At 34.4% G+C, this 13,807-nt stretch overlaps 1 protein-coding gene across 1 annotated transcript in view; it reads left to right on the top strand.

Annotated features, from left to right (window-relative positions):
- The first annotated feature begins 661 nt into the window (after positions 1–661).
- The window catches only part of LOC120630315, a 32,059-nt gene continuing 18,913 nt past the window's right edge, over positions 662–13,807 (top strand). Inside the window, exon 1 of the mRNA XM_039899504.1 lies at positions 662–1,199. Within this exon, the coding sequence (XP_039755438.1) occupies positions 1,042–1,199 (158 nt within the window). The 5' untranslated portion in view covers positions 662–1,041. The remainder of the gene's footprint in view (positions 1,200–13,807) is intronic.

Here is a 13,807-nt window from a genome sequence, read left to right on the forward strand (position 1 = left end):
TCATTTTCCTGGTGAGATTTCAGTCGAACGCTAATTTGTAATGGAAAAAAAGGTTGATTCTTTTATTTATGTGTACCTTAGGAAGTACATCGATGTTTCATTTCGTAGAAGCAGGGCTGTTCTATCCAAAAAATGGTAACTAATGAAATTAATAGTTATAGACAGAATTATTAACAGAATCGTCATAACTTCAAAGAACCAATTATATACCTACGTAACGTATTCTAATCCGATGCCCAAAACTCGACTTGCATTTTGTTAACTACACCATATGTACTTAGCATGCATGTGTAAGTGATCTCAACCGTATCAAAAATATAAAATAAAAAAAAAAGTTGTTAAAGTTCTGTTTTGTCGAAATACAGGACAAAACCGATTCATGTAGTAAAACGGAACGGGGTGTGTAAATACGATGACAGTCCCGTATATATTGAATGGCATCTCTAAGCATAAATAACTAAGCGCCAACGTAAAAAAACTAAATGAAAAAAAAAACTTTCAGCTCGTTAAACTTAATGTGTATTTAACAGAAGTGATTGTTTTGACATTGAAGGAAGATAGAGTTAAACGCGGAATTCACGTTTATCGAGACGTAAAAATCAAACAGTGGATCACTGAGTCATCGTCATCGCAGTTCTACTCAGTGAACACTTACTAGTCGGTTCTGTGTTCAGTCTTTAGTTCGCGTGCACCGGTGGTTGAGTGCGGTCTATAGCTAACGTATCGGTTGCTATTTTGAGTCCAAGGCACTCCACTCGCTCGTGGAACTCATTTGTGGAGTATTGATAAGCCGACAATCAACTTCAGTACGCTGTACGTGTAGCACGTTTCGAAATCGATACCATATAATCGGCCGCGCAAATAGTAATCGAATATTTCATTAGCCTTTTGTGTCTTTATTGTTGTTGACTTGGACGTATCGAGTTTTTATTCGCGTAAAATCTCTGATAGGTACCGTTCGCGGGCGCCTATTTTGTGATAGGACTTTGTGAGAGACTATTATCTACACTTTGTTTGAGTTTGGATTTTGTGGATTGACGGATGACTGTGGCTGTGATACCGTTTCTCTGGGACCGAGAAAGAGGTGGAGCCATGGAGAGCTGTTACAAACTGTACACATGGATCAACCATACGCTGCTGATGCTGCTTGTGCAGATGTTCTGGAAAGTCAGCCAGATATCGGATTATTTTAAACCAAAGTAAGTGGCTATTCTAACTTATATTATAAATGCGAATGCGTGTTTGTTTATTTATCCATCCCTTACGTCCTTACAAACAATCAACGGACAGATAAAAATAACATAGATAACTTTATAAAATAAGAAAACGAACAGTTCGCAAAAGATTTGTAAAAGAGTAAAAACCCCGTAAAAAAAGCGCACAATGAACGCGGGCAGGAGCCATCAAGTTACAAAACAATACAAAGGTAATTTCTCTAAAACCTCAGTATTATTTTAACACAATTCTACGTTTACAACGTTGAGGCAACGATGAAACGATACAATATTCATTTGATATTTATACAGTAGCGAATTTCGTATCACCAGTGATTTAATAGGTAGGTATGTTACTATCGTGTATCACTATCAAATGCACACTGTAGTAGGTGCGATTAGGTAGGAACTATTCTGTCTGCAATTGTCGATTTAATGATAGTTTTAACTACTTAGGCAGAATAGATATCCTTGCTAAAATTACAGATTGGAATTTATGTCTTTTAGTTTTTTTATTTGTTCCTTTGTTAACTTATTTGTTATCTATATATTGCTGATTTTCACCGATTTTTATTAATCTAGATGCATAATAATCTAAGGTATTCCGACGGCGAACTCAACGGAGAGTTGTCTGTTGAATAACACGGCTATTCTATAGGTTGCTTGATACTTATTGAGTGCAATTATTTTTATCTTATCTTTTGAGATTAAGTAGGTATGTACTATCTGGTTTGGTGAGAGGCTTCGGCCATTGGTAGTTAGGTACCACCCTGTGCATAAATAGAAACCGATTAGGGCTTATACCTTTTTTAACGCGAGGAAATCCTCTTGTATACCTACTTGGTGGCGTGCATTTCGTACATGTACAAAAGCACTGCCTATCCTCTGTGTCGCTCGTCTCTCGCGATGGATTTCTTATTACCAGTTAATAACCATGATAAAAGTTTACACATTTAAAGTTTCTGTCTTAAAGTTTGAAGAAGACATGCTGTGCCGACCTTACATAACGTGGGAAACAGGCAAGTAGAGGGTGATACATACAAGTTGGTAGATACCTACTAGAAACAAAGTAGGTACGAAGAATGTATTCATTAATTTGAAATTATTCAAAACAAACTTCATTTAGTTTAATTAGTTTTTCAACCAAACAAATTTGGAAAAACATAACTTTGGAGTGACTCTTTGTTTATCAGCTATGCTATCCAACTCAAGGGCAACCGATTACAATTCATACGTTATCTACAGTGTATAGACAAAGAGGTAGATCTATACCTTCCCAACTCATCTTCGAAAGGCGCCGCGTAAACGTGTAGTTCATTCGTTCTAAATTCAAATAGTTTATGCGCTTAAACTCTCACGGGTCATGTCAAAATGCGGGTATCGGCTACTTCAAAGATTCGGCACGTACTGTACTGATTTATAATAATTATTCAGATTTTCCGCTGATTAAGTAATTCTTGTCAAAATAATAAATGAAATATCTATTAAATAATTATTGTAGGTGTAGAAATAGTTTTCCTACTTTATTAGTTTATTTTCATAGCATAGTTTCGTTTTTCCGATACCACAGAATAAATAATTGTACCTATAAGTGGTGTGCACAGGGTTTTTGAGCGCGGCCCAAAACCCTTTTATGCAGATGAGGCAAATCGAACTACCTAACACACAAGTTCTATGGATGATTATATATCAGCATTGCATTTAAAAAAAAAAAGCAAAAGAAAAATCATATACTATATGTATTTAAAAAAAATATAAATAGGATAACTACTAGAAGGATAGATTTAAACCTGTTTGCTTGGTTTATTTCTGTAAAGTTCAGTAAATTGTTTTATATATATATAACTTCATATATATCTATAGATACAAATTCTAGTTTATCGTTACGTCGATGTTCTACGCGTTCGCTACTGCCATGTTAGTGCTTCGCAGACTGAGCAGAACGATCAGCAACGCGTCAGTATTTAGTATCTATTAGTATTGATTTGGTTTTGTTTATTTGAAAACGAACTATGAAGTTTATTCGATATATACGACCCTGCTTTCTGAGTCCAAGGCCATGGCTTCGATTCCCACATCTGGAAAATGTTTGTGTGATGAACATGATTATATTTAGTAATACACAAAAAAAAATATGGGCGGTCTCCGCTGCCTTATTTAGGTAACCCTGTGCTATAGGCATCAGTGACCTACCCTCCTCAATATTGATTTAGTACTAAAATAACAAAACAAATAAAAAGTCTCAAATAAAAGTATGGATAGAAAAAATACTCATATGACAGTTGTAACTGGCTGGTTGCGGGGAATCGCAAGTAAATAATGTAACGGTAATACCTATTAATAAGAATATTTAGGATACTGTAGCCTTAGTACAAGATTTGCTCGCAATCAAGTCGTTTTCAAGTATAAAACTCTGTATCGTCAAAGTAAAAAGGACCTAATGACACTCGTTTTAGAGTCGCAAATTCTGTGTTTCTGTTTTTGTTTTAAAAAAGTTTTTTCAAAAGCCCGAGCTATAGAAATAATGAGATCCATATTAATCCGATGTTAAAGTATTCCACACTCGAATAAGAATCCTTGATTGAGAGCGAAACAATCTGGATGGTTTCACAATAATTCACACTTATCTACCTACCGAGCCAACAAAAACATGTTTTGAATTAAAATTACTGGTTTCGTCGCATATATTGATAAATTGATGAGATCATTTCCTTAAATGTGAGTAGATACTATTTGAATAAATATAAAATAAACATTAAATATCCAATCGATGTGCATGGTTCCCAGCTATTTATGTTCTCAGTCATCGACCAAATATAATGTTATTGTTTTAGTTTATAATGCATTGACAAAACAAACCCCGTTAAACCCGTTCATATCTAGAACGGATAGAGTGCGCGAGTTCATACTTCATACATTAATTCAACCACAATGTTCTCGAATAGTGGGATTTTTAAAGCATCTGACAATGTGACACATCTACTAGTATCTCGATTGACTCATACAAAGTCGCGAGGGTCCGCTAGTCTTGAGATTAGTTAAATTGCAGTGCAGTATTTTAAATATTTAGAAGAGTTCCTATGCTCTGAGAGACAGCAGCCGTAAGGGTATCTTTTAAAAGTATCAGCTAGCTTTTTTGCTTTATGTCTTCTAAAGATACTAATTTTATTTGTGCTATGTGAAGCCGCAACTATTTTATAATATACACTCCACAATAATGAATGATAATAATTTTGTATCTTTTAATAGGAAGAATTATATTGCGAGAAGTCCGTGAGCTAAAACAGAATATACCTTCTATTTTAAGGTTTAGATAGCCGTGACATTTACATTCGTGATTGTGCGTGACATTTTCAGTGGGAATGGGTTCCTCTCACCAATTCAGAAAAGCCATATATCTTGCCTAGTAGAATTTCAACTCTAAAGGTCAGAAACTTGTATTATCAATAACCTATAACAGTATATTCCTGCCTCTAAGCAGGTTTTGCACGCTGGACAGACGGGTTGGTCATCTCATTAGGTGATAGTCGATAAGTAGAACTATCTCTGAATCCCTACGTGGTTGATATACCGCGGACGCGTACGAAACGCTTTGCATCTTCGTTTCTCATTCGCATCGCAAGGATCTTGAATGCCCTTCCAGCTTCCATTTTCCCCAGCACCTACAATATGAGTACCTTCAAATCAAGAGTAAATAGGCATCTGCTAGGCAAGCCCGCTTCACCTTAGCCTGCATTATCACTTATCATCAGGTGTAATTGCAGTCAAGCGCTCGTCTATAAACTAAAAAAAAAAAACTCAAATATGACACTGTGGCTTCATTAGCATCTGTTGCAAAAAGCTTCCGTAGAAGAATGTTTTGGCAAGAAGAAGCATTTTAAGCCGACTCAAAGATCTCTGCTTCAAAAACGTCCGTCTGAAAAAGTCGGCATCTTTCTTGAAATCCAAATCAAGCATTTGAACCCATCTACTCAAACTTAAGTTTGAATAAATAACTTGCATACTTCAAATTCTAAGAAAAGATAGATTCTAAAGAACGGTTTACAGGAATTAAGAATGTGACAGTATCACGTTCTTAATTCCTATGAAGCGTTTGTAGCAAAAAGAACTCAGCTAAAATAACAAGCAGACTTTGTATTCATAAAAGGTAGCCATCTTGTTCAAAATCCAAGTCTGAGAATTTTAGCATCAGTAGTGCCAGGGTCTTTGCCCCACTATACAAAAGGACCCATGAGTCAGCGTGCGAATTTTAGGTTACGCTACCCGAGCATTGCTTCGTACAAATGTAGTCTTCATACTTTGTAATATGATCATTCAACTACTTACTCCAACTAAACTCCTATTTATTTCATCTTTAGCACTCATCGTCACAAAGTTGATAAATTATATGAAGACCATAAAAATACTTGAAGCACACATCTTCCTTAATAATATTTGAAATGTAAAAGTTTGTATGCTTGTTACTTTTTCATGCCACAACGACTGAATCTGTTTTGCTCAAACTTGAAGCGAAGATAGCTTGCACGTCCTATCCTTAACAAAAAGATATGGTAAATTTTGTAAGGATATATTCAAAGGTGCCCAAAGGAATCATCGCGGTAGGTATATACTCGTATTAAGCGGGCAAAACCTAGTAAAACATAAAATAAATAATATGATTGCAAAAAATAGGCTTACCTTTATAACCTAAATATATTACTAATAACTTTTTACACAGTAGAAAAAATATATTTCGGTCAAATCATGCTGCTCCTGGAAATGGGAAATTAAATAAATTAAATGTTTTTTATCTATTTTAGTAACTTTTAGCTCTTGGCTAGTGTACACTTAAGTTTTTTATTTTTTAAGTTTTATATTCTTGCTATTTATATTGCCTCGTCTTGTGGTGTGTACCTAAACGGATTACGAGATTTGTAAGCGGTAATAATCCCGGAAACTCACATTGGAGCAGCGTGAAGAGTCTGAACTCTTGTCCCTCTGCTTTACTAGAGAGAAGTTCATTGTCCAGTGAATTTTGCCTCAAATGAGACTTAACTGTAAATTATACAGCCAGCTTATGCTAATTGTAATATCTAGATTATTTGTTTAGGATCTTACGGCGTATTCGAAACATTTTGCCGATTCAACATGACTTCATTAAGCCACGTCACTTATCAAACATATTGTGCAATATAGTTGAGGCCATTCCCCGTTATTAAAGAACACATTACTATCTCATTAGCATAAGTTAAAGGAAAATAAACTTTAATTCCCTGTAGAATGACTTAAAATTGAATATTTATGAATAAACAATGTACCTACCTAAGTTTAGCTCGTGTAGTGACTGTATGTTATTGCATATAATTATGTTTGTGTTCAGGTCGCACAACTTGTTTACAAAACTTACTTAATAAAAATTAAAAAAACAAATGCAATAGTTGTAAAGAAATTTTTAATTTTAATTTGATAATAGTCTGTTTCATTTGATATTTTAGTTTATTATTAAATCATTTTTCTAATTTTGTAATTTATATGTATAACTATGCCTGAAATAAAGTTTATTATTTTTATTATTATTATTAATTATACCTTTAATTATTTATTGCTTTATAAAAGTTAGATTAAATCAAGATGGTTTTACTAGGCACAGAAACGAATAGAACGAAACTCAACTAAAGTATATAAAGAAAAATATTTAGGTCTTTATAGAAAAGAAATAAGTTGTTTTGAAGTATGTAAATTATATTAAAGTACTTCGAATCGCCTAAAAATCTTATTTCATGCGTAAGTAAGTAGTTACCGTGCAAATAATTATAATCAATATTTTTTTTATACAAAAAGTTAGTGCCGACAAGCTGTAGGTTACATTCTGGAGACGCCGAGACGGATATATGCACCGCGGCGAAATTTCTGAATCTTATGGGGTTTCAGAAATTCTACTCCGAGTGTCTAGCATTCGCTAATATAGTATAAAGATATATATACAAAATCCATAGGGGCTTTAATTAATTCGTTACCACTAGCAATAATACCATGCACGCCCAAAAGTTGCGGAAAAACAAACGTGTCGATACATAAATTAGTACTTTATTTTGGATAAGTAGTTATAAGATTTCCCACAAGCGTTTACGAACTTTCAATTGTCTAGTTTTGCCAAATGACTCGTAGTTGGCAAAAGGTTTATTCCTAATACTATTGAAAATAACTGTGAGCTCGTTGCGTACCTGCCTACTATAAATTGTTTAATCGCAAATTAATGTTACTGTTCTTCGAATTTTCATGTTCTACAAATTCTTTTACCACATATCTATCTCCTCTTCAACGTTAGCAATGTTAACATGATTACCCGTGTCTATTATTTCTTCTCTTAGCTTCAACGGATAGAACGTCTTTAAATCCAATTTAGCTTTAACTAAGGATTTAATATAATATGTTGACAGTTATTTTATAGAAAACAATTATTTGCTTAGTTTATTTACCGTTTAAAAAGTCGAATTATCTATACGATCTGAGGCATATAAGTAGTCAGAGTCTTTGTGCTAGTGTAAATTTTGGCCAGTAGATTACAAAATCTCATTATTTAAATTGATGCGGTCACGTGTCAGTCGTATCGATATTTCGAACTAGCACTTTATGAATTTAAAATTTCAATTCTTTGGCAACTGAACATAAAATATGTCTACAGCTGTCCAGACAACAGTGAACGAACTAATCAACCAGTCCCCTGGCCTAAAAACTCACAGATTTATACGTGCACATATGTATGTGTGTGAAAATTATTGTTTCGATTTTATCTGGGACCAAAACTCTTTTTCTGTCGCCATAGTGATCCGTGAACCCGTCTTAACTAATATGTATCGATCTTATCTAGGGCTACTTATATCCTTCTTTCTATTGCTAGTAATCCATGAACAATGTGTATATACAACTGCTTTTTATGATAACTTAAAGTAGGCTATTCTCTCAGGAAAGTTATGGAAAGTTTTTCATAATTATGATTCTATTTTACCCCCTCGGCTTGGTACTTCGTTTCAAACTTTTGCGTAACAACGGATAATGGATCTAGAAATAGGCATAGACAATGATTATTTAGTTTTCTCTATAAATATCTGAATATTTCCTACATTACGAGGGCACATTACGAATTTTAAGAGGTTTTGGGCTCAATCAATTGGATCAATGCCATCTTCAAAAATAAATTATTAGGATGGTATGTTTGGAAAACTGAATTCAGCTAGGCAGTCTATCTCAGTTCGTACTACACAAACATAAACATGTTTCCGCGGTTTTATAAACAAAAGCGTGTAAAGGGACTTTTATCAGTTACAGACAACCATTGATAAGAAGACCTAACACAAACATGGACGGTGCAACAAACTTTAAACCATAATAGTGTTACGGTAATTTTATAAAGTGAATAATTAAACTTTTTAAATTTTTGATAACTATAAATTCATATTGGCCAGTTATTTTATTAAATTGGATTAATAGGATTCTTACAAAAACTCTTATAATTATTATTCAATTAATAAATATGTTCCAAGAAACAATTAAAATTGTATTTGATTAACAACCAATGTTCATGACATTGAGTTGGTGGGTATTTTGATATAAATACGGGTGCATTTGTGATACAATTCAGTAATACATGGACTCCTCCGGGATACTTCCCGGTGTCTTAGTCGTTTATCAATAGACTTAGTCTCTTTTGTACAGAGATATTTTTATTTTATTTTTTAGTTTATTTATTAAGGCCCAAACAGTATACCTAATACTTAAAATTAGTACAAAGAAAAAACACATACACCAATTAAGTAGCCGCTAATATATCTAACGAATACATTAAAATTGACAGCAAACTTATAACTTAATTATGAAACTTTAGAATATGGGCTCGAGAGAGAAAAAAACACATATTATTGACAGATAATACAAATAAGGGAAGACCCTTATTAACAATATCCATCAAAGTGGATATGTGAAAACATAAGTTGTACTTTTACGTAGAACAATTAGAAGTTAGAATTTAGAATGTTATTAATTTAGAAGAATTTAGAATTTAGAATATATGGAAGAATAATATGGATAAGGTGGATGGCAGTATAAACGAATTAAGTAGAGTACTTGGGCATTTCTTTTATTCGTTTTCGGTTTCAATTGCAATCTTAATATTATCCGATGCAGATGTTAAAACACATTTATCACAGCGAGGTTACGTATGGTAATCTCGATGTAATTGACGAATTTCGCAATGACAAGGTTGCTTGGAAGACACAAGCTCCGCTTTCTACTCTCACAACATAGAAAAATGAATGTCTACCTAATTGTAAATGGTTGATGTTGGAAAAGAACAATACGTGAGTTTATTTATGGCTAGACCCTACCCTTTGATTCGGTGGTGGCTACAAACCGACATACTTTAATAAATCATTTATTTAGTGAGCCTACTTTAAATAAATGATTTATTTTAAAAATTATAGAATAAAATGATTTATCTTTTAATACGTTAAAAGTATATGGTTCTGAACTACGCGTACCGCTGTATACCTATCATGTTTCTTCCAACTCTTGACATGACGATACTATATTAAAATAACTTAAAATTATTGTTATTTAAAACAACTACAATTTTAAATAACAAAATCTCGACCAACGAGCGTCCACTGCTGGACGTCTCTTGCAGGGTGTCTTGGGATCATATCATAATCAAACGACATATGAGCAATAAAATAAGTCAGAAAGCTATCTTGTTCTGTTAGTGTAAGGTGAAGAGAAGTTTTGACTCACTTAATGAAAGGCTTCGTTAACTAAATATTTATTAAATAAAAATAAAATCACTCAAGCAAAATTATAAAAATATAAAGATTTTTATCTAAATAAGAGTTCGATAAAGAGAACTATATAGAATAACCACAGAATTTAGAACACACAGAATCCTCATCCAGCCTTTATTGCATGCTCTCTCGCTCGCTCACTCATCCGTGTGTCTCACTTCACACCCACGTAATGTTGCTAGCTCACAAACTTTTCCCATTTTCCTCATTTTATGGTAAACGTTAGAGGTAAAATAATTACTTTCCACTGCTAAATGAATGAAATGACTAACCGCCTGTTCGAGAAACACTAAAGTGGAGTGGTTTTTGATACTTCAATATTAGTCGTGTACACGGATTCTGTATTTTGCTAGATATTTATTGTGTCTACAAGTTCGTAATGCTGACGTAGTTGCAAATATTTGCTGATGTTTTATAAACAGCACACCACAATTTCGATGCATTTGATTGGAACGTAATTGAAGCTATTAAAGGTGGGTCTAAAAATAACTGAGCGAGTGAGTCAGATGTTTGCAAGCGAAGGCCTTCCATGTAACTTCCGAGTTCGTTATCAACATCTGGTTTATAAAGCCTAAGGTCTTGCGAATGGACCAGAACTGGCGTTGGCATCGTTGCTTAATCAATATTGTTATTATAATTAAAAGACAGATTTACGAGGTGATGATAAAAGACATGATATTCTTCGAATAGTGTGAGCTGCCAGTCATTTATTTACTTATCAACTTACGACTATAGATAGCATCACAGAAGTTTCACTAAGTCACTAGAGTAGAGTATCTATAATATTTGTTGCCTACCATTATTAAATACAATAACTGTTTTTTATATTTTTCATTATTCAAAATGTTATCAAGTACCTATAACAGATATACCACCGAGCAATCCTTGCGAGTTGAGTCAGTACAAAAAAACAGATCCGTTCTCTGAGCTAAGATGGGATGACTTATGGCTATGAAACATGATCGAGTAATGGAGATGCTATGCTCGGATGTGATCAGACATGAAAAGTCCATAAAATAATAGGTTCACAGATATAGTTCAAAGAGTTGCGAAGCTATAATGTGGCAATAGATGGGTCGAACAGCCCGGAGAACCGATGGACAAGTCCGCACCGGGAAACGCAACCGGGGACCTTATCTATCTGGACAATAACAAACGAGTTGCAGGGAGCCCCCTGAAATCAAACGACAGATGACCGTGTCGTTTGTTATTGCATCGCGATAAGAGTTTACGTATATCAGTCTAATTAAAGCCTCAAACGTTTGGTAATATTAGGCATTTCGTTCGCAAAGTTACCTGTGTGTGTGTTAATATTCTTTACAAACCTATATACCCTGATCTACCGCGTCTCTTCACCCAACAATGGGCGCCTATTCATTATTTTAACTCTTAGTGGAAGTAGTGATGCTCAAATTTTTTTTAATCCGACAATTGTTGTTGTTGTTGAGCGTTAGGTAAAATAAACAAACAAGCTCTCTTCAGCTTTAACGTTAGTATACATCTGTCGTGAGTATAGTTGAATTTAATTATGTAATTGACGGCTGCACTCAATGAGTTTTTGCCAAAGATTGCCGAGTGTGTGTCGTGCTGCGTCGCACGAACAAGCTTATGACTAAAGGCCCCGAATGGATTCGAAACTGGTCGGGCAATTTCCGATGAAAATAAACGTGAGTTCAGCCGTCAATTACACAATTCAAAATAGTATATATTGTTTAAATTATTAAATCGACGATACCTGGTCTAGTTCATAATTTCATTATCTGTGCGTAGGTACCGCTATATTCTATAATGACTCCTAGTCCTATATCAAATGAGTGAATTAATTTTTGGGTTGAGAAAAGTGAATTGTTTTTTTTTCGATAATCGAACTAAGAACCTCGGGCTTTTAAAGCGAGTAGGTACTATTATTTTCTGAAACCTCAGAGACGCAATAAAAAGCTTACTCACGCTATGGGGGTAACCATTTAAGGCTAGGAACCTTGAACCTATGCCTTTATACCTACGGGAAATACTCCCATTTCCTCCTACCGGTGGATATTATGTTGATGTAATAGTCGGCTTGAGTTTTGTGAATATAACTAGATACTAGGGTGCGGTAATCAGGTATTCTATGAATTCACGTCGATACTAATATAATGATCGTCGCATTACCGGCCCACTACACGGGTCTGCTCTCAAAAAGGGCCATAGTCCAACCTAAGCCAAGTGCGGTTTGGTAAAATTCACACGCCGTTGAGAATATTATGGAGATTTTTTACCAGCATTTTCTTGGTAGAATCTGTCTTCCAAAATTGTGGTAGAGTCTCTACAAACAACAGACTTGACGTTTGAAAAGTGCTTAGGTTTATTTACCTACCGGTAATAATTGAATTTAAAATTTAGAATGATGCTGGAGTATTAAGAGAAAAGACGAGACATAAAAGGTCTCTATTTTTATTATGTTTACTACATTTAGTTCAGCGACTATAGGTACTATGAGCTACAAAGTCACTCAGTTGTATGTTTTTATCGACTTGGAATTCATTTCCGTACACTATCATCATTGAGAATAAATGTATAAAGTTAAAGAACTGGACTTGATTGAACACTTACTTCCTTAAAAAGGTATGATTTGAAGTTCAGAGGAAGTATTGCGTCGTTTACTTTAGGGTTTTATTAACTTGATCTTTGTTTTTAATGATTGACAAAAATATATTCGCATTCAGTATCAAGTTTCAAATAAAAAAGATACAAGATTTAAAATTGTTATAAAGTTCGCTTCAAATTGTTTTCCTACTCCTTTTGGAACTTGGGTGAAAAAAAATTATTTATCGTTTTGTTTCACTCTATGTAAAGATAGAGAAAAAAGATAATACATTAAAAATGTCTCGGAGTATTAAAAAGGCAATTTCATAGAACTACAAAACGTTTTATGGTGTAAGCTAAAGGTTTGGAGGTCATGGGGTGGTATGACTATCGACAAACGAATATTTCTTGGAATATTGATGTAAGCCGAGAAACACGCTTTTAGCGTTTCAAATGTCCGTTTGATTAGTAATAATATGAAATAGTTTTTTTTTTCATATAAATGTGAACCATGATGGACCTACTACTGCCAAGAGAAAGTTTATAACTTTATAGAGGTGCCTAAAACCCAAAATCTTCAAACAGTGTTGCCAGTGATGACTTAAGTATCTCTACGTGATCAAACCAGAAATGAGGAGATCCGTAGAAGAACTAGAGTTACCGATATTGCTCAGTCAGTCGCGAAGCTGAAGTGGCAATGGAAGGGGCACCTAGCTCGGAGAACCGATGGCAGTTGGGCTCCTAAGGTGCTGGAGTACCGACCCCAAACCGGTAAACGCAGCGTATGTCGGCTCCCAACTAGGTGGACAGACGACATCAAACGAGTCGCTGGAAGCCGCTGGAAACAATCGGTCCAGGATCGTGGATTTTTGAGAGCCCTACAAAAGACCTATGTCTGCAGCAGTGAACGTCAATCGGTTGTATTGATTGATGATAAATAATTTGGCGAGTGTTATACTTACAACCACAGCTCAAGAATGATAAGAATGAACTGAATGCTTTATACTGTAGGCATGAAAAAAATCGATAAACGACGATCGACGGGAACGTACGTTAAGGAGCATAATAAAAATATACTGTAATTTTCGCTTCGTGCAAGTGAACTTTACTGCACTAACCGTCCAAGAGGACATACATTTTCTATAGAAAAGCCATTTACAACGTTTCTTTATTGTTTTGGATTGTTTCCAATTTCAATGTACTCGTATACGTGTA

This window comes from Pararge aegeria, chromosome 16 (assembly GCF_905163445.1).
Source record: "Pararge aegeria chromosome 16, ilParAegt1.1, whole genome shotgun sequence".
Taxonomy (NCBI): Eukaryota; Metazoa; Arthropoda; class Insecta; order Lepidoptera; family Nymphalidae; genus Pararge; species Pararge aegeria.